The sequence below is a fragment of the Meles meles genome, chromosome 6, assembly GCF_922984935.1.
Source record: "Meles meles chromosome 6, mMelMel3.1 paternal haplotype, whole genome shotgun sequence".
NCBI lineage: Eukaryota > Metazoa > Chordata > Mammalia > Carnivora > Mustelidae > Meles > Meles meles.
The window spans coordinates 44,129,183-44,157,050 of record NC_060071.1 but is presented as its reverse complement, the minus strand read 5'-3'; the positions used below and the strand labels follow the sequence as shown (position 1 = coordinate 44,157,050).

General features: G+C 37.6%; 1 protein-coding gene and 1 long non-coding RNA gene across 3 annotated transcripts; one reads left to right on the top strand and one right to left on the bottom strand.

The window, feature by feature from the left end:
• Positions 1-11: 11 nt before the first annotated feature.
• GTF2A2 (general transcription factor IIA subunit 2) lies at positions 12-20,333 on the top strand. Its single transcript, XM_046007488.1, has 5 exons — positions 12-204; positions 12,116-12,236; positions 13,011-13,115; positions 17,763-17,889; positions 20,040-20,333. Exons 2-5 carry the CDS (start codon positions 12,165-12,167, stop codon positions 20,063-20,065), a joined length of 330 nt encoding a protein of 109 aa, XP_045863444.1. The 5' UTR covers positions 12-204; positions 12,116-12,164; the 3' UTR covers positions 20,066-20,333.
• LOC123943371 lies at positions 13,402-23,989 on the bottom strand. Of its 2 annotated transcripts, none has more exons than XR_006818623.1 (3): positions 19,327-20,026; positions 16,674-16,812; positions 13,402-13,591 (listed from the first exon to the last, which is right to left on the bottom strand). It is a non-coding gene; the product is annotated as an uncharacterized LOC123943371 (long non-coding RNA). The 2 variants fall into 2 exon arrangements; XR_006818624.1 differs by lacking the exon at positions 13,402-13,591 and adding an exon at positions 22,748-23,989 and having other exon boundaries at positions 16,169-16,812; positions 19,327-19,475.
• Between the last annotated feature and the right edge of the window lie 3,879 nt (positions 23,990-27,868).

Below are 27,868 nucleotides of genomic sequence, written 5' to 3'. Positions count from 1 at the left end.
GGCGGGTCGGAGCGGGGCTGGGCGGGGCCTCCCGGCTCACTCGCATGCTGTCACTTCCAGGTTTGGCGAGCACTTCCGGGTCGTCGGCACAGCTCTGTGGCTCCTGCGGCGGCCGAAGAGGTGGTCGGGAAGTGGGTGCTTCCTGCTGGATTGCTGGCTGCTCCGCTTCAGTCCGCTCCCCGGCGGGAAGCGCCTTCCTCACAGGTACTTGGTGAGCCGGGCCCGCTCTCCCTGCGGTCCCCGAGAGGTGGGGCTGCGGTTGGTTGGGTCTTGGAGGGCTGCGCGGAGGGCAGGGGCCCAAGGTGGGCCGGTTACCGACTTCGCTGCCGTGTGGCCCCCTGCGGCCGGTACTCGCGAATGAAAAGGGCGGGAGGCGGCGGGAGGCGGTGGCGTCCTCTGCCGGGAGGTTTGTGGTCGTCGGGGCGCCAGCCGAGCGGTCCTGGGGAAGGTCCTCAGCCCAAAGCGGGATTTTTAGCCAGGTGAATGTCTTTACGCATCTAGGGTTGTGTTGTGTTGTTTTTCTCAAATATCAGGAGAGCGCATTCCGTGAGTGTCTCATTCCTATGCTGCTTCGCTTATTTGAAGTCCGCCTTAAACTTCAAGCTAGCTCCCCTCAGGGTCATGAATTTAAACAGGACTAGGGCTACAGAGTTAATTCCGAACGTGGAGCCCTTGTAATTTTCTCAACTGCAGAATGAAGGAGCACGAAATTGATGCGGCAGATACCAGATCTAACAGATTTGAACATTGCATATGAAATTTTTAAGAATCTAAGATCATTAAAGCAAGTAACTTTAACAAATGTATAAATAACTTAGAGCTCCTTTTAAAATTAGTATTTAGTGAGGTATAATTGACACATTAGTTTCAGGTTCGTGTTTTCGTTTTCGTCAAATAAATAGGAGAAGCGGAATTGCTGGATCATTTGGTAGTTCTGTTTTTAATTTTTGAGGAACCTCCATACTGTTTTCCACAGTGTTTGCAGCAGTTTGCATTCCCGCCAACAGTGCACAAGGGTCTCATTTTCTCTACCTTCTCGCCAGCACTTATTTCCTGTCTTGTTAATAATAGCCATTATAACAGGTGTGAGGTGGTATCTCATTGTGGTTTTAATTTGCATTTTCCTGAGGATTCGTAGTCTTAAACATCTTTTCATATGTCTGTTGTTGACCTATATGTGTTCTTTGGGAAAATATCTGTTTGGATCTTTTCTGCCCGTTTTTTAATCGGCGAGTTTGCTGTTGAGTTGTCTGAATTCTTTATATATTTTGGATATTAGCTTCTTATTACATACATGATTTGCAGATAGTTTCTCCCATTCAGTATGTTGCCCCTTTTTTGGTACAATTATGTTTATTTAGTATTACTTTGAACCTCTTTATTTGGCTGTATGCCTTGTGTTCAAAATTCCAGTTTCACTTGTCCTTTCTCTTTAATATTTAACTCTTATATTGTGTATGTAGCATATATGTAAAAGTCAGTATTTTGAATGATTCAGACCTTCTCTCTCTGTCTGCTTTACATCGGCTCCCTCTACTGTATTGTGTCCCCAGCCTTGCAACTACCAATCTGTTCTCTGAATCTACATGCTTTTTTTTCCCTTTCTGGTTTTCGATTCACACGTATCCAGTGTCATACGTATTTGCCTTTCTCTGTCTCACTTCATGTAATGATAATGCCCACGATACCGATTCCTGCTATAAATGACAAGATTTCCTTCTTTTTATGGCAGAATAATATTCCATTGTGATATGTTCCCCCACAGTTTCTTTACCCATTGATGGATACTTAGGTTGCTCCTATAGCTTGGCTATTATAAATAATGTTGCAGTGAACATATATATTTCTTTCCGAGTTAGTGTTTTCATTTTGGGGGGCTAAATACTCAATAGTGGAATTGCTGTATCATATGGTGGTCATGTTTCTAATTTTCTGAAGAACATCCACACTGTTTTCCATAGTGGCTTTACCAATTTACATTCCCGCCAGCAGTGTACGGGGATTCCCTTTTCTCCATATCCTCACCAACGCTTGTTATTTCTTGTCTTTTTGATAATAGCTATTCTGACAGATGTGAAGTCATACCTCATTATGGTTTTGATTTGCATTTCCCTGATGATTAGTGATGTGGAGCATCTTTTCATGTGTCTGTTGGCCATCTGTATGTCTTCTTTGGAAAAATGTCTATTCATATCTACTGCCAATTTTTAAATTGAGTTACTTGTTCTTTTGCTCTTGAGTTGTATGAATTATATTTTGGGATATTAATTTCTTATATGATTTGCAAATTTTTTTTTATTCAATAGGTTGCCTTTTTGTTTTGTTGGTTTCCTTTGCTGTGCAGAAGCTTTTAAGTATGAGGTAGTCCTACGTTTGTTATTTTTGCTTTTTTAAATTTTGCTTCTGGTGTCAAATTCAAAAAATCATAGCACCAGTGTCGGGAACCTTATTGTACCTGTGTTTTCTTCTAGGAGTTTTATAGTTTCAGGTCTTACATTCAAGTCTCTAACCCGTTTTGAGTTGATTATTGTGTACAGTGTGTAAGTTAGTGGTCCAGTTTCATTCTTCTGCATGTGTTTGTGTAGTTTCTCAACACCATTTATTGAAGATACTGCCCTTTCCCCCAATATATGGCTTTTACTTCTTCATTCATTGAGCATCTACGCATGGGTTCGTTATGGGCTATTAGGTTCTGTTGATGTGTGTGTCTGTTTTGTGCAAGTACTATACTGTTTTGATTACTCTAGCTTTCTAATATTGTGGGATCAGGAAGAATGATTCCTCCAGCTTTGTTCTTTCTCAAGATTGCTTTGGCTATTGAGGGGTTGGTAGTTCCATAGAAATTTTAGGATTGTTCTGTCTCTTTGAAAAATACCGTTGGGATTTTGATAGAAATTGCATTGAATCTGTAAATTGCTTTGGGTAGTAAGAGTATATTATTAATATTAATTCTTCTAACCCATGAGCATGGAATGTCTTTCCATTTATTTTGTCATCTTCAGTTTCTCTTATTAATGTTCTGTAGTTTTCAACATACAGATATTTTCTCTCCTGGTTAGATTTATTTCTAGGTATTTTGTTCCTTTTGATGCAGTTGCAAATGTGATTGTTTTATTTCTCTGGTAGTTTTGTTATCTTACCTTTTCCTTTCCAGTTTGGATGGCTTTTATTCCTATTTCTTGCCTAATTGCTCTGGAAGGACTTCCAGTACTTTGTCAAATATAATAATTGGGCAGGAATCTTGTCTTGTGATCTCAGAGGCAAGGCTTTTAGCTTATCGCTATTGACTGGGATGTTAGCTATGGGCTTGTCCTGTATGGCCTTTTTATGTTGAGGTATGTTCCCTCTAAATCCACTGTGTTGAGAGTTACCATAAATGGATGTTGAATTTTGTCAGATGCTTTTTCTGCATGTATTGAGATGGTCATAGGGTTTTTATCCTTTATTTTGTTAATACGGTTTATCACATTAGCAGATTTGATGCCGTTGAACCATTCCTCTACCCTCGAATAAATCCCCATTGATCATGGTGTATGATCCTTTTAATGTATTGTTGAATTCAGTTTGCTAATATTGAGGATTTTTGCATATTCATCAAAGATGTTGGCCTGCAATTTCTTTTTCTTGTGGCATCCTTGTCTGGTTTTGGTTTCATGGTAATACTGTACTCTTCAAATGCGTTTGGAAGTTTCCTTTTCTATTCTTTTTTTTTTTTTTTTTTTTTTTCAGCATAATGGAATTCATTGTTTTTTGCACCACACCCAGTGCTCCATGCAATACCTGCCCTCCTTAATACCCACCACCTGGCTCCCCCAACTTCCCACCCACCCCCCCCCCCCGCCCCTTCAAAACCCTCAGATTGTTGTTTTCAGAGTCCATAGTCTCTCATGGTTCACCTCCCCCTCCAAATTCCCTCAACTCCCATCTCCTCTCCATCTCCCTATGTCCTCCATGTTATTTGTTATGCTCCACAAATAAGTGAAACCATATGAAAATTGACTCTCTCTGCTTGACTTATTTCACTCAGCATAATTTCCTCCAGTCCCGTCCATGTTGCTACAAAAGTTGGGTATTCATCCTTTCTGATGGAGGCATAATACTCCATAGTGTATATGGACCACATCTTCCTTATCCATTCGTCCGTCGAAGGGCATCTTGGTTCTTTCCACAGTTTGGCGACCGTGGCCATTGTTGCAATAAACATTGGGGTACAGATGGCCCTTCTTTTCACTACATCTGTATCTTTGGGGTAAATACCCAGTAGTGCAATTGCAGGGTCATAGGGTAGCTCTATTTTTAATTTTTTGAGGAATCTCCACACTGTTCTCCAAAGTGACTGCACCAACTTACATTCCCACCAACAGTGTAAGAGGGTTCCCCTTTCTCCACATCCTCTCCAACATACATTGTTTCCTGTCTTGCTAATTTTGGCCATTCTAACTGGTGTAAGGTGGTATCTCAATGTGGTTTTAATTTGAATCTCCCTAATGGCTAGTGATGATGAACATTTTTTCATGTGTCTGATAGCCATTTGTATGTCTTCATTGGAGAAGTGTCTGTTCATATCTTCTGCCCATTTTTTATGATTATCTGTTTTGTGTGTGTTGAGTTTGAGAAGTTCTTTATAGATCCTGGATATCAACCTTTTGTCTGTACTGTCATTTGCAAATATCTTCTCCCATTCTGTGGGTTGCCTCTTTGTTTTGTTGACTGTTTCCTTTGCTGTGCAGAAGCTTTTGATCTTGATGAAGTCCCAAAAGTTCATTTTCGCTTTTGTTTCCTTTGCCTTTGGAGACATAACTTGAAAGAAGTTTCTGTGGCTGATATCAAAGAGGTTACTGCCTATGTTCTATAGATCCTGGATCTATAAAGAACTTCTCAAACTCTATTCTTTTTTAATGATTTATGTATTTGAGAGAGGGAGAGAGCATGTGACTAAGCACCCAAGTTGGGACAGGTGCAGAGGGAGAGAATCTTCATTCGAGTAGACTCTCCACTGAGTGTGGAGCCCAATGTGGGGCTCAATCCCATGACCCTCCTCTTCTGTTTTTTGAAAGAGTTTGAGAAGGACTGGTGCTAATTCTTCTTTGAATGTTAGGTAGAATTTATCAGTGAAGCCATCTGATCCTGGACTTGTGATTGTTGAGAAGTTTTTGTTTACTGGTTAATCTCCTTATGTGTAATTGGTATATTCAGATTCTCTATTTCATATTGTTCAGTTCTGTGCTTTAAGGAATTAATTTCTTGTAGGTTGTCCAGTTTATTAGCATATAATTGTTCATAGCAGTCTTTTAAGATCCTATTTCTGTGATGTCAGTTGTAACATGTTTTTCATTTCTGATTTTATTTATTTGAATTTTTTCCAGGTGAATTTTACTAGAGCCTTGTCGGTTTTCTCTTTCCAAAAAGCCAGCTCTTTTTTTTCATTTGGAATTGCTAGCTCTTTTAAATCTCTATTTCACCTCTATCTTTTTTTTCTTCCTTCTGCTAATTTTGGGTTTCATTTATTTTGTGTGTGTTTTTAGTTCCTTGAGGTGTAAAGTTAGGTTGTTCATGAGACTTTTCTTATTTCTCAAAGTAGACATTTATCAATATGAATTTCCCTCTTACAGCTGCTTTTGATGTAGCCAACAAACTTTTTTATGTCTCAAGGCATTTTTTATTTCTCTTTGATTTCTCCTTTGACCCATTGGTTATTTAGTAACATGTTGCATAATCTTTACATATTGTGAATTTTCTAGGTTTCTTTGTGTAATTTCTAGTTTTGTGCCATTGTGGTCGTATGAGATGTTTGACATGATTTCAGTCCACCTAAATTCATTGGCTTGTTTTGTGGCCTAACCTTTGATCTATCCTGGAGAGTGTTGCATGTGCACTTGAGAAGAATGTGTATTCTATTGCTTTTGGATGAAGGTTCTGTGTATATATATGTTAAGTTCATCTGGTCTGACATGTTCTAAGACTGATGTCTCCTTACTAATTCTCTGTCTGGATGATCTATGCACTGACGTAAATGGAATATTGAAATCTACTATTATTGTATTTCTATTTATCCCTTTAGGTCGGTTAATACTTTTTTTATATGTCTAAGTGTTCCTATGCTGAGTGCACAAGTATTTCCAAATATTCTGTTCTGTGTTGGATGGACCCCTTAATCATTATGTGACACACATCTTGTCTTATTACAGTCTTTATTTAAGTCTGTTTTTTCTGATATAAGTATAGCTGCATTAGTTTTCTTTTGGTTTCCATTTGCATGGAGTATCTTTTTCCATCTCTTCACCTTCCATCTGTATATGTTCTTACATGTAAAGTGAATCTCTTGTAGGCAGCATATAGATGAGCCTTGTTTTTTTTTAATCCATTCAGCCATTCTCTGTCTTTTGATTGGAGAACGTAGTGCATTTACAGCTAAAGTAATTATTGATTGGTATGTACTTACTGCCATTGTTAATCGTTTGCTGGCTGTTTTTGTACTTCTTTTCTTCCTTTCTTCTTCTTCTCTTCCTTTGTGGTTTGATGACTTTAGTGGTATCCTTTATGTTTTGTGTTTTTACTATAGGTTTTGCTCTGTGATCACCATAGGCTTACATATAACAACTTTTTTGTCTATAATAGTCCATTCTTTTTAAGTGTAAGTAACATACAGTGTTAGTTTCAGGCATACAGCATATCAGTTTGACAGTTTATACATTACTCAGTCACCATGATCATTGTAGTCACTGTCACCATACCAATGTTATTACAGTATTGTTGATTGTATTCTCTATGCTGTACTTTTCATCTCTGACTTATTTCATAACTGGGAGTTTATACCATTTACTCCCCTTTATCTATTTTGCTCATTCCTGCCACTGGCCTCCCTTCTGGCAACCACTAGTTCTCTGTATTAAAGAGTCTGTTTTGTTTTGTTTTTTAGAATCCACCTGTAGGTGAAATCATATGGTATTCATCTTCTCTGTCTGACTTATTTCACTTCCCATAATACCCTCTGGGTTCATCAGTGTTGTCACAAATGACAAGATATTCTTTTTTATGGCTGAGTAATATTTGTTTATATACACCACAGTTCTGTAGGGAGTTTTGAGTATGATTGACACACACAATGTTACATTAGTTTCAGGTGTACGGCTAGTGATTAGGCAAGTTGATACACCTTATGTTCACAAGGGTAGCTACCATCTATCTATGTAGTTACATTGCTTTTCAATATCATTGACTGTATTCCTTATGCTGTACCTTTTATTCTCGTGACTTACTCATTTCATAACTAGAAGCCTGTATCTCCCTCTCCCTTTCACCCATTTTATCCAACTCCTCTCCCCTCTTCCCTCTGCCAACCATCAGTCTCTACTTACCCATCTGAGTTTGCTTTTTGTTTATCCATTTGTTTGGTTGTGTGTGTGTGTGTTTTTTAAAATCTTTTGTTTCCGCCTGTGAATAGAATATGGTATTTATCTTTCTCAATCTGACTTATTTCACTTATTATAAAACACTCTATCTCCATCCATGTTGTCTTAAATGGCATGATGCCATCCTTTTTGATGGCTGAGTACTAGTCCATTGTGTATATATACCACATTTTCCTTACCTATTTTTCTCCAGATGGACACCTGGGTTGCTTCCATATCTTGGCTATTGTAAATAATGCAGCAACAAACATAGGGGTGCATATATTTTTTCATATCAGTGTTTTCAGTTTTGGGGGTTAATACCTACTACTGAAATTACTGGATTATATAGTATTTCTATTTTCTTTTTTGAAACCCCTCCATATTGTTTTCCACAGTGGCTGCCCCAGTTTACATTCCTGCCAACAGTGCAAGAGGGTGCCCTTTTCTCCACATCCTCTCCAACACTTGATATTTCTTGTGTTTTTGATACTAGCCATTCTTATAGATGGGAAGTGAGATCTCATGGTTTTGATTTGCCTTTCCCTGACGATTAGTGATGTTGAGTATCTTTTCATGTGTCTATTGGCCATTTACTTGTATGTCTTCTTTGGAAAGAGGTCAGGTCTGCCTAATTTTTAACCAGATTACTTGATGATTTGGTGTTGTTATAGAAGTTCTTCATATATTTTGATATTAACCCCTTATCAGATATATATATCCTTTGCAGAAATCCTCTCCGCCTCACAAGGTTGTCTTTGGTTTTATTGATGGTTTCCTCTGTTGTGTAAAAGCTCTTTATTTTGGTGTAGTCCAGTAGTTTAGTTTTTGCCTTTGTTCCCTATGCCTGAGGAGACCTATGCATAAATAAACTGGTAAGGGTAATGTCCAAGAGATTACTGCCTATGTTTTTCTTCCAGGAGTTTTATGATTTCAGGCCTCCCATTTAGGTCTTTAATCCATTTTCTGTTTATTTTGTGTATGGTGTAAGAAAATGGTCCAGCACCATTTACTGAAGATTTACTCTTTTGCCCATTGTATATTGCCTCTTTTGTGATAAGTTAATGGACTCTAAAAATACGGGTTTATTTCTGGGCTCTGAATTCTGTTCCATTCACTTCATGTTTTTATGCCAATACAGTAATGTTTTAATTACTTTAACTTTGTAGTGTAGATTGAAATCAGGAAGCATGTTGCCTCCAGCTTTGTTCTTTGTCGGGATTGCTTTGGCTATGTGGGTTTGTGTTGTTCCATGTAAATTTTAGGATTGTTTGTTGTAGTTCTGTGGAAAATGAGAGTGGAATTTTGATATGGATTGCACTGAACCTGTAGATTGCTTTGGGTAATATGGGCATTTTAACAGTATTCTTCCAACTCATGAGCATGGAATATCTTTCCATTTATTTTTGTTGTCTTCAATTTCTTTTTTCAGTATTTTATAGTTTTTGGTGTACAGGACTTTCACCTTGGTTAAATTTGTTTTTAGGTATTTTATTCATTTTGATGCAATTGTAAATGGGATTGTTTTAATTTCTGATAGTTTGTTGCTAACTTACAGCTGTCTAAATAATTCTTAGACTGTTGTCAAAAGAGTATAACACAAGATTTGGTACTCCTACTTTGTCAGGTGTATATCTCCATCGGGACTTCTCTTGTGCTTTTTAACTCTCCCCCACCCACCCACCCACCCACATACTCAGTTTTTTGCCCTCATTAATTTACTGAACAGATACTTATTTGGCTTCCGTTATGAGTCAGTTACAGGTACTTTACTTAAGTGAACAAAACAGACAAAATTCTCTGTTGGAGGATGTAGAAAATAATTACATAATGTGTTAGGTGATGGTGCCATCAAAAAAGGAAAAGAGGGATTGGGAAGTTCCAGAATGGAGGTGGAAGTTGGTATTTTAAGTATGGCCATCAGTGTAAGCCTCATTAAGTACATATTATACTTGAAGGAATTAAAAGAACCACGTGGATGCCTGGAGGAAGAGTATCCAGGTAGAAGGAGCCACCTTTGCAAAGGCTTACATAGGGAGTTACATGTCTTTCATGTTCTAAGAATAACATGGAAGACAGAGTGTCTATAGAAGGGTGAGAGCAAGGGAGAGATGATAGATATGGTTGGAGAGATCCTCGGTAGCCAGATTTTTGTAAGGATTGAGTAAAATGGAAGCCATGGGAAGTTTGGAGCTGAAAAGAGATACAGGCTGTTAGGTTGGGATTAAAGTGTAGGGACAGCATGGAAGCAGGGCAACCTAGTAGGAAGCTGTTTCAGTAATCCAGTTGCAGGTGACCATAGCACAGACCAGGGTAATAACAATGGAAATGGTGAGAAATGGATGGATTTTGAATGCATTTTGAAGATAGAGTTTACAGGATTTTCTAGGGATTGGATATAAAGGTGAGATGAGGGGAGTAGGGGAGAATTTCAAAGGTTTTTGCATAAGACCATAGAAGTATGGAGTTACATCACCTGAAATAGGAAAGACAAAAAGTAAAGATGTTAAGTAGGCAGTTGGACCCAGGAGTTCAAGGGCAAGGTATAGGAAAAGGATGAATCTGTGAGCTTAAGAGAACAACCCAGAAAGTGCCGTGTCCCAGAAGCTAAGCCAAGATCCTTTATCACGGAGGAGGGAGTAATTAGCTGTGTCAAATGAGTAAGTCTGGAGAGGACTGAGAATTTGGGGTTAGCTTTACTAGTGCCATTGGTGACCTTCACCATCTGTTTATTTTGAATGTTGGAGGCAAAAGCCTATAAGGAGTGAGCCTATGATGAGTGAGTAGAAGAGAAAATGAGAGAAAAGGAATGAGAAGGCACTGAATACAGACAACTCTTAGGAGCATTACTGCACAGAGAAATATAGTGTAGCTAGTGAGGAAAGGGAGTTTATTTATTTATTTATTTAGGAAGATGGGAGAAGTAGCCACCTGTTTACTGATGGCAATAATCCATAAAGATGGGAAATTTGACCATAAGGGAGAGGAGGACTAATTATGTTGTTGGAACAGTAGTCTTGAGTGTACTAGAGAGAATAGAAAGATTGTATTTGCATAACAGCATGGATAGTCTGGCTATAGTGACTGGCAGGCAGGCAGAGTATGTGTTTACAGATACTGGTAGATGGTTTGATGCCATTTTGAAAGTCTAAGTTTTCATTGCTTCATTTTCTTCAGTAAAGTAGAGAACTTTGTATTATACTTAGACAAATTTATAATATTTGATAATAGCATTTAGACATAGCACCAAGTGACTTACTAACAAATACTTATTGAATACATACTATCTACTAGGCATTGTTCTAGATGGTAAATATATAACTGAACAAAGTCCCCATCCTTATGGAACATCTCTTTTAATGGATGGAAACAATAAGCATGTATATGTCAGCTTCAGTGAATGGTATGAATGAAAATATAGTAGTATAAGGTATAAGAGAGGTAGTTCCTTTTTATAGGTTGGCCACAGAAGTTTTTTCTGATGAAGTGACATTTGAGCAGAGGTCTGAATTAAATCAGGGAGTGAACCATGAAGGGATCTGCTAAGAACATTTGAACCAAAAAGGACAGACAGTGCAAAGACCCTAGTGCAAGACTATTTTGCCATATTGAAAACCAGCAAGGGACCAGTATGATTGCAGCAGAGGGAAGGAAGGAATAAGTGGCAGAAGGTTAGTTCATTGAGGTAATGGAACACCCCAGTCATGTTTTTACTCTGAAACAGGATGCTGCTATTGGAGGTTTTGAATAAAGGGGGATTGGGGTAATTTGTTTTGATTTATGTTTTAAAAGGCTCAGTGTGGCAGCTCTAGGAGCAGGGCCCCTACTGGCCCTAGTATTTACTAGGCCATAGTAGAAACCCGGAGACCTCTTATGGGGCTATCATAGTAATCTTGCTGGTAGATGATGGGGACTTGATGGTGTAGTACTGGAGATGGTAAAAGTTGTCAGCTTCTGGCTATACTTAGAAGAACTGAAAAGATTGACAGATTAGATGGAGAGTGAGAGCGAAGCTAATGTGGAATGTAAAATTGCGGGGGTGGGGAGGTAGTGTCTTACCCTGGACTAGATTTACTGTACTAAGGTGGGCAAGGTGAGGGTAGAAAGGGTTTGGAGGGACAGTACATACATTTCATTTGAGCTACCTAATTGGTATTTCCATTCATTGGCAAGGAGGCAGCTTTATATAGGGCAACAAGGGGAGAAGGACTGGAGATAGACATTTGGGAGTCATCAGCAGATAGCCTAATACTAAGCGAGTTAAAGCATCTAGAGAAGACCTAAGAAGCCTTAGGGCACTCCAGTAGAAGTCAGGTACCTGCAGAGGGATGGGCCAAAGAAAACAAATACAGTAGTATCCAGTGAGTTAGGAGGAGAGAACGAAGTGTGGGGCCCCAAAAGCCAAAGAAAAGGTTTCAAGAAAGCAGAAATGATCTCATATCAAGTGTTCACAGGTATATAATGTGAAGACTGATAACCAGTCATTATTTTTGCTGAGTTTTGCCCGATAACTCCCTGTATATGTCTCCTGTCCATCTCTAAGCTGAAAGTGCCACGAGGTCAGGGAACTTGTGTATGACTTGTAGCTCAGTATTTGTTGAATGTCTACTACTGTCCCCCTATTCAATTACTCAATTCAATTATTACGAGTTGTAATAGCATATATTAGGATGTATTACTTTCATGGTTTTATAATGTTTAATACTTTCATATTAAATTTTTAGGACATCAATGCAAGCCTGAATAAGAAAAACAATTTCTTCCTCCTAAGCCATGGCATATCAATTATACAGAAATACAACTTTGGGAAACAGTCTCCAGGAGAGCCTTGATGAGCTCATACAGGTGGGAAACTAAAAACCAACTTTTATTTAGATGAGTCTATAATAAGTTTTGTTAGAGCCCTTCTCTCAGGGAAAGAGATGAGGTTAAGTATCTTAGAATCTTTGACCCAGCAAGTCAGTATTTATCCTCCTGACTACAGGGCATAAAATATAATGAAGATCAAATGACATAGTTTAACATGTCTAAATTTTCAAGGACTTTTGTTAAACATAAAAATTGAGATTATAGGTTTTCTCTTACTTATAAAGCATATTCTCTGTAGCTTTAAGATAATTTTGGACCATTTGATAGTCTTTGAGATTTAAATTTGAACTTATATTTCAGTTTTAGGAGAAGTAACCTTTTAAAATAAACTCATCTAAGAACATAATAAGTATTTCCATTTGTTTTCATATATTTTATGAGCTTTGATGAGATTAAGTTTTTAAAAAAATAATTACTGGGCCTGCCTTTTTTTTTTTTTAAAGAAACTGCATTCCTTCAGTCGATAAAATGCCTCTTTCCAGACACTGTAAAAGAGTGATAGAGTCTTGTCCTGGGAGTGCAACATCACTGCATGTTTTCTTTTCCAAATTATGTTTGTGTTAAGACAGTGCAAGAAAATATCGTCAGGCTTTTTTATTCCTTAATTGTCAGTATGTTAAAGAAGAATAAGGGAGTCTAAGAGTTTAAGAGGCTCTGGTTAACCTCAGTTAAATTTTAGATGATAATTCATACATATTTTGTCTTTAATGTCCTTCCCTAAGAGGATTTATGACCTTTACTTTTTCTCAGTCTCAACAGATCACCCCACAACTTGCCCTTCAAGTTCTACTTCAGTTTGATAAAGCTATAAATTCAGCATTGGCGCAGAGGGTCAGGAACAGAGTCAATTTCAGGGTAAGGATATTTTACTAAATCTAAAAGCTTGCACCAGTGGTTGTTAACCACAGTGCTTTTAAGGACCCCTTCATATTTATGAATCATAAAAGGAAGCAATGGTTTAATTATACTTTACTTTTAAATGACCTCTATACTAAGTTTATCCACTTAATGTGAGACAGTTGTTTTTAGATTTTTATTCCATTGTTCCACAAATAAGCTTATGTATGTTTGGCTGCCTTCCCTGAAGAGTTACTGAGATTTCAAGCGCCCGAACCATTACCTGCAGGATTGAAGGTAAGTGACAAAGTACTCCCTAAAGCTCACTTCCATTTTTCAAACTCTGATCTTCATCCATTCCATGGAAGTGTGTTCACGTTGCCTCCCACCGACTCTTACGAAGACCTGAACTGGTAGTAGATCATGGTCTCTTCTGATAAACAGTAATCTCAAACTGAACAAAATTGTCTTTCGCAACTTGATGTAAAAGCCCACTGAAAGTATCATAGTGAAAGAAGTAATTTTACCACATTGATACTGATATTGGTGGAGTCAGATATATATAACTAAATATCAATGTACACTGTTATATATAATATTTATGCTTATGTTGTTTTAAGGGATATCATACAGTAGAAATTAAAAGGTTACACTATATGAGAAGAACATAGAGGTTAATTTGCTTTTAAGAGAACCATAGCGTTTGGGGGTTTTCTTAAAATTTTGAACTAAAAATTTATTCAGCAAACATTTCAGTGCCTGTTACATACCAGGCATTGTTGTGGATATTGGGTTGGCAGAGAACAAATTTAGTGAAGGGATAAAGCATGCATGTTATAGAATGTTTCACATGCTTAAAAGTTATCTGGAGTAAAATATATCTTTATAAAATTTTATCAATAGGTTCTTAAATTTTTAACAGTAACAATTTTGGCAAAAATAGGTTGCTGTTTTATACAACCATGTGTACAAATCTGCCAAGATGCTTTAATTTGAAATCAATCCATGTTGATACCTAATAGTTTTCTAGTTGTATTATTGTCACTCTCCAGTTCCTTTTAGCTAAAGTTCAGCATAATTAGACATTTGCATTTCTCTTGCATAATGTTTGGTGAGTGTGTGTACTTTCAAAAAATTAGCTTTGAGCAGATCTGACTTTACCATTCTTGTTTTTTCTTTTCCTACTGTTCTAAGCTCAGGCTTTCATTATCTACCTCTCCCATTATAGCAGACTTGATCAATTTTATGTCCAGAAAGTTTGCAAATAACCTGTTTTGCTTGGTGGGACATATGACAAAGGCAGAAGAGATCACACATTGGTCATTTCTATTTTTCAAAGGCATTTGGCTAGATCACATTGAAATCTATATTGTTGTAGTGAATTTTACTGACCCGAGGGCTCATTGAAACAATACTCTTAGATAACAGGGTAAATTTTTTGTTTGTTTTAAATCCTCAAAGGAATTTCATATAACTGAGATCATTTAGTAGAATGTTACAGGGGGGGAAAATCTCCTTGAGTATGAGAATTAAAGATTTTAATAATTTCTAATTTTTAGGGAGAACATTTCTTTTAAAGAGTCAACGTATGCTTTTGATAGAATGTATGCTGGCAGGTGAGAGTTACAATTACTTAATGTTAAAATACTAAACTTCTGATAGTAAACATTAAAAGATTTAATGGTCAAGAAAAATCACCCTCTAAATTCCCTGTCTGTTCCATTTTCTACAATAAACAAGATATTTTAACTGTAAGAATGTTGCCCAGTTGTAGATTAATGTTAAAAAAAGAAACATGTATTTATTAAAGGTGCATTCAAGATACTGTTTGCCAGATCAATTACTGTGGAAATCAGTGACTTGACCAAAGCCCAATATCAGAATTATTTTTTAATATTTAAAAAGTTCCTTCCAAAACATTTTTTTATTTAAAAGTGTTGATTCTTGAGTTCCTATACTTGATTATGACTTTCTCATGAAGACAGTGAATAAGATATTTAAATAACTAAACATATTGTAATAAAGATTTTATATTTATTAGGGATTCTAGCTCACTAAACAATTCTAAAGAGAGGTGTGACTTGTCAGTTAATTGTCTGTGTTCAGTTCTGGTCATGATCCCAGTGCCCTGGGATTGAGCCCTGCCTGGGGCTTCCTGCTCAGTGGGGAGCCTGCCTGTCCCTCTTTCTTTGCCTCAGCCCTCACTTGTTCTAGTGCATTCACTCTCAAAAGGAAAAAAAAAAATCTTAAAATATATCATCTTGTGTTCACATTTTATTAAGCTTTTGTTGGCTCAAAAGCTATCTAGCCAGTGAGCTCTTTTAATTACGTTATCTATTTTAAATGTTAGAAAGCATTTAATATAGCAATAAAGTAAATGAAATATATTTATATAACAGAATTTCAGCATATATTTGAAAGTGAATGATCACACACTACCACTAAGCCTAAGTCCCAATGACATGGCCTTGTTCAGATAATTGGCATAGCTGGCCCTAACATTACACACAAGTTCAGGGATGCTAGAAATGAACATTAAAATTGGCATTTGGCTGTGCAGCCTTCCAAAGACTCAGACTATAGCTAAGGAGATCTACTTCTTTTTTTTTTTTTTTTATAATTCTTTGTTAACCTAATAGTGTGTCTTATGTGGTTTTCCATGCATTAATCTTACTACTCCACTGAAACTCTTCTTGCCTTGCCATTGCTAAACCTCATGCATAATTTGTGATTTTATTGATTAGTCCTGGCTTCCATTCCCTGTGGCTCTGAAGTCAATAAGCTCATGCGCCCAGGCTTTCTTCGACACACCAGCTGCTTATTGCACATGGTGATTTAGAGTGCACTGTTACCGGAGCCAGAATCTTGAGCGGTAACAAATTTTGTCTCCCCACCATAGCCAATTGGTTGAGGAATTTTTTTTTTTTTTTAAGATTTTACTTACTTATTTTAGAGAGGGTGGGAGAGAAGCAGAGGGACAGGGATAAGCAGACTCCATGCTAAACACAGAGCCCAACAAGGGGCTCAGTTTCATGACCCTGAGATCATAACCTGAGCAGAAGTCAAGAGCAAAAGCTTTCTAAGGTTCTCCAGGATCTTCTTCCCCTTGGGACTTCCTGACACATTTAGTTTTCTGGAACTTATTGTTCCCTTTATATATGTGTTTTCCTTTCCACGGTCCCACCTCTCCCTTGACTTTTACTCATTTTTCAAAACTTAAACCTCAGTTTGTGGGAGAAGCCTTCTGTGCCCCATGTATTCCATACCCTTGGGTGCCCCCAGCTTTCATGATACTGCTGTACTATATATTTTCTTACTTTAATACTCTCCCCTGCTACCTGAAGCTTGTTGATGACAGGAATCATATTTGTTTGTATGCTCAGGGCCTAGCATAGTCCAACAAATAGTAATTACTCATATTTTTAAAATTTCATTAAGTCATTCATAGCCATTATAGTTTCCCTGATCATTTTCTACTTGATAGAACATTAGATAGACCGTAGTTTTTACTATTAAGGGTACCGCTGCAGAGAATGTTTTTCTGAATTGAAGGTTTGGGGCATATAAATCTCTTACCAATACTAAATTTCCTTTGTGAAGATTCCATGTGTATGTATGTCTCAAGTTTTGATTGTATTCAGTTGGTGTCTGTCCTTGCACTTTCACCCCATTCTTCAAAAATCTCCTTTTAATGTTTAAGCACATATTCCTGCTCCTAAAAAAAAAAAAAAAAAAAAAAAAATCATTTGCACAGGACAGTAATGTTGTAGTTTCTGGGGCTAATAAAGTAATTCATCTGAGTGAAACACAGGTTTAAATTCAATGTTTCTGGGTAGTCCCTGCTTCTGTACAAGTTCGGAGTTAACACATACAATAAAATGCAGTAGACCCTTGAACAACATGCGTTTGAACTGCATAGATCCACTTAGATACAGCAATAAATACAGTACTGTAAAGGTATTTTCTCATTATTTTTTTACCTTTCTTTTCTGTAGCTTTACTGTAAAAATACAGAATATGATGCATGGAATGTTACAAAATGTGTTAATTGAGTATGTTATTGGTAAGGCTTCTGGTCAACAGTATTAAATTTAGGTGGAATCTAAAGTGGTGTGTAGGGGCACCTGGGTGGCTCAGTGGTTTAAGCTGCTGCCTTTGGCTCAGGTCATGATCTCAGGGTCCTGGGATCAAGTCCCGCATCAGGCTCTCTGCTCGGCAGGGAGCCTGCTTCCCTCTCACTCTCGCTGCCTGCCTCTCAGCCTACTTGTGATCTCTCTCTGTCAAATAAATAAATAAAATCTTAAAAGAAAATTTAAAAAAAATTTTAAAAAGTGGCGAGTGGATTTTCTACTGCGAGAGCAGTGAACTTTTGTCATGTTGCCACAAGAGGGCAGTAGAAGTACAAATTTAAATTTCGTTTCAACTTTTCCATGTTTCAGGTAAATTGCAAACTCTTAACAGTGCTGAAAATAGTCTGCTAACTACAGTATATAACTCTTAGTAAAGTTACGTAGGGTGGTTTTTTTAAATGATGGGATGAAGATCTTAAGATAAGCATTAAATTGCCCTGCTATTTTAAGAATTAGGTAGTTGGTAGCTGAGTTCTCAAATTGCTTTGGGGGGAAAAAATGACTTCATGGTATGTCTAAATGTTTTGTTTTAAAGGGCTCTCTAAATACATACAGATTCTGCGATAACGTGTGGACTTTTGTATTGAATGATGTTGAATTCAGAGAGGTGACAGAACTTATTAAAGTGGATAAAGTGAAAATTGTAGCCTGTGATGGTAAAAGTAAGTGTTTACCTAATTACTGTGAAAGCAAAGCTGCTTGAAATCTTGTTCTTGTGAGTCTTTAGAAAATCTTTGCCTGAAATAATGGGGGAAAATGGCTTCCATCCCAGCTAGATTCTGAATTCCTGATCTTAATTCTCAAACAGTCCTCTCAGTGACTTTAGGTGTGAACATTTCATAGGACATGTAGACTGCCTCCGCAGGTTAAGGGATTTTGCCCCCCATATGAGTTGCAAATTTGAAGTGTTGAATTTTTGCAATTAATCCTAGTTTCTATGTTGCTGGATGCCCATACATTTTATATTTTTAAAGTAATGATTTAAAGATTTTAAAATAACCATAAGAACCTTATCAGGTATAATTGTAAATAACCGTTCCTGATCTATCTGTGCAGATATATTTTCTGTGGCAGATCCAGGACCTTGTTAAAGTCAGATGTTTCAAAACCTGTACATCTTTCTCTTCCATGATTAGTTATTTCCTTTTTGCTAATTATATTTTAAATATATTTTTACTTTATGATCTGAACCATTTGTGTCTAAACAGCTGTTCTGAAATACAGAAGTATAACTTTCTAAGAAGGGGAGTTTTGAAAAGCAAAAGAAACTGTAGAAATACCTTAAATTTCTCAGGTTTTGTTTTATGTATTTTGGGTTTCAAAAGAAATAAGCTAACCAATGAAAAACTGTAAAGAAGGTAGAAAAGCATAATTTGCAACACCATCTGTAAATAACATCACTTAATATTTAACTTTCTAGTCTTATGTATCTGTTTTTACAGTAATATACATCCACATGTATACACATTTGCCAATACATCATTTTTCAGGGCTGTATAAAATTATACTTTTGCCCCCCCCTTTTTTCCCAAAGAAATAGTCTCTGTTGGATATCAGAAAGTGTCCAAAACTTAGCAACATTTCAATGACTTGCACTTTTCAGAAGGTTAGCTAGGAGTAATCATTCTAAGAACTTTAAGCAAAGATGACTTTTTAATATAGTTATCAAATACTTTGCTTGCTATAATGACAGAAAAGATGTAATTTTATAGTTCTGGATTACAAGATGTTAACATTTTTGCATGTCAAATAATGTATACTTGTTTCGTATTAAGTTTTACCACACTCTGGAATTTGGGCATTAATTTATAACTTCTGTATCTCTGTCAAAGACCAGTAGTATTCAGTAAAACTTAGACCTATGGAAATATTCTCTGTACTTTCCAGTAGCCTCATATGGCTCTTAAGCATCTGAAATGTGTTCGGGCAACTAAGAAATTTAATGTTTTATTTTTTATTTAATTTTATCAGTTAACTAATAGCCACACATAGCTAGGCAGTGGCTGCTATGTTGGACATTACAGATACTCTTGCCTAAAGATGCAAGATTAGCTGTTTTTTCAAAATTCAGTAGATGAAAAGTAGCAAATCAGCCTTACCTATTGCCATAGCTTCTGAGAAGTTTGCGCCGCTTCCAGCACATGGTATTAACTGATCTTGAAGAAAAAACTGTTGCGTGTTCAGGAAGAGCTTCAGTTTTATTCCATGTATGCTGGCAGCAGAACAAAGTACAGTCTTCGAATGGTTTCTTTCCAAACGTAAAATATAAAAAGTTTGGCATTTAAAAGTTCAAGTAACAGAGAAACTACCATTCCTTAGTGACCAGATAAATGAGTGCTACTATGAAGTAAGCCCATTTTTTCTAAAAGTCAGCTTTCTGAAATAGGAGGAGTGATAGAGGCTGGAATTTTGCTATGTGCCTCACCAGGAATTAAAATACAATTTCTTCTGATTATGTATGTTATGGTCCTTTGTGGTTTAAAATTTGAGGACAGTAGAGGACCTGATAGGAAAAAATGGTCATGTAATAGCCCTAGGAACCAAACCATTATAACTTATATAATGAACCAAGCAATACAATTTGGTTTTTCAGTAGCATTACTATGGAGAGTTAAGAATTATCCTCTTACCTATGCCTTAAATAACTTTCAAGTTCTCAGGGCAGTTCTTTGATTAGCTTCCCTCAGGTTTACCTTCTCTCCTTCCCCACCCCTCACACCACCATTAGTTCCTATTTTTTTTAAGAGATTCTCAAAGTATTTAAATTTTAAATTGCTCCTTGAATTTACTCTTTCTCTCCTCTGTTTCCTAGATACTGGCTCCAATACTACAGAATGAATAGAAAAAAAATGGCTTTTTTATGCCATCTTCTGTTGTTATTCATCACTTTTTGAAGAGAAGCATAGAAGAGACTTTTTTTATTTATTCTAGCATCGCAGAAATGACTACACTGTGCTATATATACTACCAGAATTCCAATAGAAAGAAGCTTATAACTATAGCCTCTTACATTACTTTTTCAGCATGAAGAAACAGAAGTTTTTTTTAACAACAAACATTGTTGCCTTCCTAAGAACATTCTTGAATAAACTCATTTTAAAACTCACTGTGAGTAATAAGTGGTACAGCTATTAAGCTAGCAATATGAGGATATTAGATAAGCATTTTGAAAGAGCACCATCTGCCTTACAAAGGAAATTAGGAAATGCATTCTCTTCACTGAAGGGAAGTGAGTTTCATCAGTAGGGCAAAACCAAATTCTGGATTGAGATAGGTCTTTTTTAAAAATATAAAACTGGGGGCACCTGGGTGGCTCAGTCGTTAAGCGTTTGCCCTCAGCTCAGGTCATGATCGCAGGGTCCTGGGCTCGAGCCCCGCATCGGGCCCTCTGCTCAGCGGGGAGCCTGCTTCTCCCTTCTCCCACTCCCCCTGCTTATGTTCCCTCTCTCACTGTGTCTGTCAGATAAATTAAAAATATATATATATAAAACCGAAGTAAAATTCAATTAGGAAAAGTTAGACAATCTTTACACCGCTTCCATGACCAAAACAAAACTAAAAAAAACCTAGCAACATGAAATAGTCTCTACATGACATGTAAATAATTTGTTAAGCTGGCCATATTGGTCATATTTCATACATTTTAAAATTATCTACATTTTTTTTTCTTTTTAAAGATTTTATTTGTTTATTTGACAGACAGAGATTACAAGTAGACAGAGAGGCAGGCAGAGAGAGAGGAAGGGAACCAGCCTCCCTGCCGAGCAGAGAGCCCGATGTGGGGCTTGATCCCAGGACCCTGGGATCATGACCTGAGCCGAAGGCAGTGGCTTAACCCACTGAGCCACCCAGGCGCCCCAAAATTATCTACATCTTAACAGTTACTACAGTTACTAGACTTCCAATAAAAAGTCCTATCAAGTATATGCCATGTCTTTGTGTACTCAAAAGAAGTTTTTTTGTCAGTCTAGTTATATATAATGAAGAATGTGGCTTTTCTAAAGCATCAGAGAGAGAATATCGGGCACGGGGTAGGTTAAGTAACTGAAATTCAGCAGCTGACTATAGATGAGTCAACACCAACTACGTTTAATCAGGATCTGACACTGTTTATCGTTTAGTGAGGTTAGGCTCTCGAGGGTCCCATCCTGTGGTCACCTGCAATTAGGGTGCCAAAGCCACACTGGGGTGAAAAATTACCTTTTTCTCTCTCTCTGAAAGTTAATGCTGCTGAGAGATAATAGAGTTGGTGGTAATCTTCAGGAAAATAGCTTTTTACAAACCTATTAAAATGTTAAATAGGTTTTTGTTTTACACATAGTCCCCCTTTTTTCATTTGTAGAAGCACATTATATAACAAGTGTCATTTTTTAAGCAACCACTACTCAAGTGTGATTGCTTTAGCACCACAGATTTTGTAAGATAATAGCAAGCATAACTGACTATTACAAGGGAGACTAAGTGCTATATGTTTGACCTGGATTTTCCTGGATGAGCATCACGACAACCCAGAAGACCTTTGTTCCCTTTTTACAAATTAAGAAACCAACTCAACCTCTCTGTACTACCAAAGGGTACATAATTAGGACTTTCCTCAGTTGCAATGAATCACAACCAAAGCCTTTTTACTTTGTGGAGGTTCAACATAATGCTTAAGGGATAGGTGTGTTGATAGTAAACAGTAGTGATAGAAATTTCTGGTTCTTAAAGAGTTAAGTCATGATTTAAACTTTTTTTTTTCCTAGTAATAATCACTGAGATCTTACAGAAGGAAGAAGAGGGCTGGAGTTGTACACTTGTTTGGGAATTTAAAATCCTGTAAATGGTATCAGTAGATTGTGTTTCAGAGAAATGGAGAAGCATTTCTCCTCCCAGGGTGAGGACTTTGGTGTAAGATGTGGCTGACTGACCTGACCTACTAACTGGAGTGATAAAGACATAGGCCATGCTATGGGTGCTTCTGTAGTATTTCCTCAGCATGTTGGTGTAATCCTTGACTCCCACATGACCATTTAACCATCTTTGCAGCCCATTCTAGTCATCAGTTCCAGGGTTCTCTTCCTAGCATTCCTACCACCCAGCATATAATCTGCTCCAGTCAAGTGTGGTTATGTTCGTTATGCCCATTTCTTGCAGCTTTCCTTCTACAAATCCATATCCTACCAAGCCTTCAAAACTTACACACAAATACTGATCTCCTCTTACAAAGGAGTCCTTTAAATACGTGAGAAGACACAACAAGCGACTGGAAGAACGTGGTCTGTTTCAGTACTCACTCAGGTGCTCAATCCAGGTAACGTCATTGGAACTCCATCCCATCAACTGAAGGCTGTTCTTGTGCTTAGGTTAGTCACCATAACCTTTTACCTGGGCAGCGGTGCAGTAACACTAGCTCACATTTCCTCCTGTCCGTTCTCGTTACTTGCATACACCTCACACAGCTGACATTTTTATTGTAGTAGGTGTTCTGATGGTCCCACACTTGACTGGGATTGCAAAAGGGTCACAGCAAAAACTCACCCCACTTTGTGCTTTCCCAGCTGGCCACAGGCTCCAATGATAGTAAGTTTACTTGCCTGTTAATGTGGAAGAAGAAAAAATCCATTAGTTTTTCTACTAAGAGTAAAAGCTGGGCTTTTGTAGTAATGTAGAATCAGTCCACTGCAGATGCATTACTAATGCTACTTTAACACCCAAATAGTGGGCAAAGAGTATCCTCTTTGAGTTTAGTGGGTTGGTCATTGTTTGACTTGTTTATTTTGATCTATCTTCAGCTAATTTTGAAAAAAGACAATTTCTCTCTTGGTAGACGTCAATTACAATGTGAAGGTATGTTGCCTTCAGTCTTACTTAGTCAAATTATTTTCAATTAGTAGGAATTAGATTCCTACTGATAGTAGGAAATTTTGAAAATTTACATACATGTGTTATGAATATATATACTTTTTCAACTGGAGAGATCATTATTTGTAGCCTAGTTATGAAATTTGGACTCAATAAAAGAGAGCACAGGTTATGGGAAAGTAGAAGATAGAGTTGACACGAGAATGTCACACAATACCAGAGGTCGTGAAAGCTGGACAGGGGAATTCTTAGACAGCCTTCAATGGTCTTTGGGGAGGGGAGACACATGAAGCAAAGCTGAAATAATGCAGGAAGACAGGAGCATCCACTCAATTAAAATTTGGCCTAGAGAAATACTTGTGGGAATGCAAGACCTCCAGATCAGGGACATTTCACCCAAAAAAGTCAACAGAGCTGAGAGTTCAGGGTGTTAACAATTATATGGACATCCGTTTAGACCTGCTGGCCACGACATGATGAGGTTCACAGATCAGAGACTTCAAAGCTGATGGAAGCTCAAAGATCAACCAGTGAATCCAACCTCATTCAGTGCATTATGAAGTTAAGATCCAGAGGGGGTCTGCCTCTCCAAGCCCAAAAAGCCAGTCTGGAGAGCTAAGTATAAAGCCCCAAAAGCTGTTAAACTAGGGTACATGAAAATACTAGGTGTCCTTTACAGCGTCTCTTATTACTTAAACATTTTAAGTCCTTGCTGATGGATAAATAAGATGTGGTGTGTATTTCTACAATGGAGTATTACACAGCCATCAGAAAACCTGAAGTCCTGCCATTTGTATTGATGTGACTGGAACTAGAGGGTATTATGCTAAACAAAATAAGTCAGTCAGAGAAAGACCATTATCAGGATCTCACTCATGGAATTTAAGAAACAAAACAGGATCATAGAGGAAGGGAAGGAAAAATAAGATGAAATCAGGACACATAGGTGGCTCAGTCATTTAAGCATCTGCCTTCGGCTCAGGTCATGATCCTGGAGTTCTGGAATTGAGCCTCACATTGGACTCCCTGCTCAGCAGGGAATAAGCTTCTCCTTCCGACCCTGCCCCCTCTCGTCCTTTCTCTCTCTAATACATTAAAAAAAATAAAATCCTAAAAAAAAAGAAGAAGAAATCAGAGGGAGATAAGCCATAAGAGACTCTTAGTCATAGGAAACAAACAGCGTTGATGGAGCGGTTTAGGGGGAGAGGGGGATGACGTAACTGGGTGATGGACATTAAAGAGGGCACGGGATATAATGAACACTGGGTGTTATAGAATGATGAGTCACTAAACTGTCTCTGAAACTAATAATATACTATATGTTAATTAGTTGAATTTAAATTTTAAAAAAATTTTTAAAAAGTCCCTGCTGCTACTCATGCAGGAGCATATTACATGGAATTGTCCAAGTGAGAATCTAGTCAATCAAAATCCATGCTTGCTACTAAATATTTTTTGAAATTATATGATGCCTGGCATTTCAAAAACAAATGAGGGAAGTGATGGGTGTGAGGGGAATATTAATAAAAATTAACCATGTGGGGAGCCTGGGTGGCTCAGTTGGGTTAAAGCCTCTGCCTTCAGCTCAGGTCATGATCCCAGGGTCCTGGGATCGAGTCCCGCGTCAGGCTCTCTGCTCAGCGGGAAGCCTGCTCCCTCCTCTCTCTCTGCCTGCCTCTCTGCCTGCCTCTCTGCCTACTTGTGATCTCTGTCAAATAAATAAATAAAATCTTTAAAAGAAATTAACCATGCATTGATAGTTGTTAAAATTCAGTAATAGGTAAATGGGATTCATTATACTTATCAATTTGAATATATGTTAGAAAATTTCTTTTCCCCCCGTAAAGTCAGTACTTGCACTGTGTAGCATTGGGCCTAAAATATTATATTTAGGGCTTGTTTTTTAACCCTTGTTTGCTGTGTCCACATCTTACCATCATGGCATATGGAACCCACATAGCAATCTCATAACTCACTTTCAGCTTCTCTAGACAATAATTGCCATCTGCCTTCCAGGACCCTCCAATAGATTTTAGAGCCTTTGTCAAACCATTCTAAAGACACCCTCTAATTTGGTGAAAATTCACCCAGCTATTTTGTTTTTTTACATGCTGTGATAGTAAAAGGATCTTAATTTCCTAGTACATAGGTAGATAGATTTTGCATGGGGTTTGGGACAAAGCATTTCACTTTATAATAGGTACAGGAATGTGGCAACGTGCAGCAAAGAATTTCATTCAGTTAGTTCAACAGATCTGTGCAGAAAGACTCAATAGTATTCTGTCTTGAATGTCCCAATTCTTAACTTTCTGATTCTGTGATCCTCTGAAAGTTCTGTTCCAGGGAAATTGGTTCTTTTGCCACTGGGCAGAGATTGGAGGTTGTGCTTTCCACTTCTGGAAGTGCATGAGCAAGTAACCAAAACTTTGCCTAAGTTAAGGGGGTGGGCACACATCTCTATGCTTTTTTTCCCTGTGATTTTACTCATTCTGTTTTCTAAGATGAAGTACCACAAAACACCCCAAATAGCCAAAGCATTCTTAAGAACAAAGCTAGAGGCATTATGTTCCCTCATTTCAAACTATATTAACAAAAATACAGTAATCAAAATAGTATGGCATTGAAATAAAAATGCACACATGGATCAGTAGAGCAGAGAGCCCCAAAATAAACCCATGCAAATACATTTAGTTTATGACCAAAGAGCCAAGAATATATGCGTGGAGAAAGGATAGTTTCTTCAATACATGGTTTGGAGGAAACTGAATAGCCATATGCAAAAGAATGAAGTTCAACCACACCACTATCTTCTACCATACACAAAAATGAGCACAGGTGCACCTGGCTGGCTCAGTCAGTAAAGCACAAAACTCTGGATCACAGGATTGGGAGTTCAAGCCCCACATTGAGTGTGGGGATTACTTAAAATCTTAAAAACCTCAAAATGAATTAAAGACTCAAATGTGAGACCTGAAACCATGAAACTCATAAAAGAAAACAGGTGCTAAACTCCTTGATATCAGTCTTAGCAGTGATTATTTTGGCTCTAACTCCAAAAGCAAAGGTAACAGGAACACCTGGATGACTCAGTTGGTTGAGCATCCATCTCTTGGTTTTGGCTCAGGTCATGAAATCAAGCCCCATTCATGTTGGGCTCTGTGATCAGCGTGGAGTCTGCTTAAGATTCTGTCCCTCCCTCTGTTCCTCCTCTGCCCCTCCCTCTGTTCCTCCTCTGCCCCTTTTCTCTCTCTCTCTAATAAATACATAAATAAACACTTTTAAAACAAAAGTGAAGGCAACATAAAGCAAAAACAAGTGACCTTATACAAACCAAAAAACTTCAACAGAAACCAACTAAACAACAAGGCAACCTACTGAATGGGAGAAAATATTTTCAAGTCATATATCTGATACAGCGTTATGACTCAAAATATGGAAGAACTCATTAAACTAACAGAAAGCTGTCCGATTTTTAACAATGGGGATTTAGAACAGTCACGAAAGACATACAAATAGTTAACAGGTACATGAAAAGGTACTCAGTATTACTAATATCAGGGAAATGGAAATCAAAACGACAATGAGATATCCTACCCCATACCTGTTAGAATGGCTTTTATCAAAAAAATAAGTGTTAGGATGTGAAGAACTTCTGTGCACCATTAATGATAATGTAAATTGGTACAGCCATTAAGGAAAACTATATGGAAATTCCTCAAAATATTAAAAATAGAACTCCCATATGACCCAGTTATTCCACTTGTGGTTATTTACCCCATGTTCATTGCAGCATTATTTAAATATTTGAGACAGAAATAGCCTGTCTGTTAATGCATGAATAAAGAAAATGTAATACATATGTGTGTGTATGTATATATATATATATATACATACACACACACACAATGGAATATTCAGTCATTAAAAAATGAAGGAAATCTATTTGTGGCAAGACGGGATAGATGGATTTTGAGAGTTACACTAAGTGAAAAAAAATTCTTTATGATTTTACTTGTATGTGGAATCTAAAAAACAAATTCATAGATTCAGAGACTAGATCACAGGAAGTAGGTGTAGGTGGACAAAATGTTCAAAGATGGTCAAAAGGTACAAACATCCAGTTATAACCCCTAGGAATGTAATGTACAAGATGGTGACCATAGTTAACAACACTATTGAATATTCGAAAGTTGCTAAAAGAAAAATCATAAAAGGTCTCATCACAAGGACATAAATGTGTCTCACGGCCCGTATGACAAATCAACCAGGAACGCGAGGGTAAGAGGATGGTGAAAAGAAATCAAAGAGACAAAGAGATGGGGGCAGGAGGAGCACCGGGGATGATTTCCACCAAATGCCGCTTTATTAGTAAGAACAAGAGAGTATATAGAAGTCTTACAGTGAAAGGGTGACTTATCTAAGTGTTGCGGCAGGATGAAAGTTTCACACACCAGCTTCATAATATTTTTCACTACAGACATACCAGTGTCAGGTAGTGGATGGTAAACATCATCCACTAAAAACACACTTGAAAGATTATCTCATAGCTTCTAACAGGACAGCAAGAACCACTAGAAGATTAACGAGTGCATCTGGGTTGTTTTGAAGGTCAGATATCTAGAGGGCATGTGAGAAGTCACAGAGGCAAGCAAGCAGCGCATGGCACAGGCTCTTTCTCAAATGCAACTCAACTCCATTATCCTCTGCCTTGAATCAGGCAGTGAGACATTGGAGGAGGCACAAGTCCGAGCCTGGTTTGGTTCTCGTCTCGAGCGAGCCTTACCGTGGCTTCCCACA

Coding starts and splice junctions, on each gene's coding strand:
- GTF2A2 (XM_046007488.1), top strand. CDS start 12,165: ATGGCATATCAATTATACAGAAATACAACTTTGGGAAACAGTCTCCAG. Junction 12,237..13,010: donor GCCTTGATGAGCTCATACAG/GTGGGAAACTAA, acceptor ACTTTTTCTCAG/TCTCAACAGATCACCCCACA. Junction 17,890..20,039: donor TGTAGCCTGTGATGGTAAAA/GTAAGTGTTTAC, acceptor TCTGTTTCCTAG/ATACTGGCTCCAATACTACA.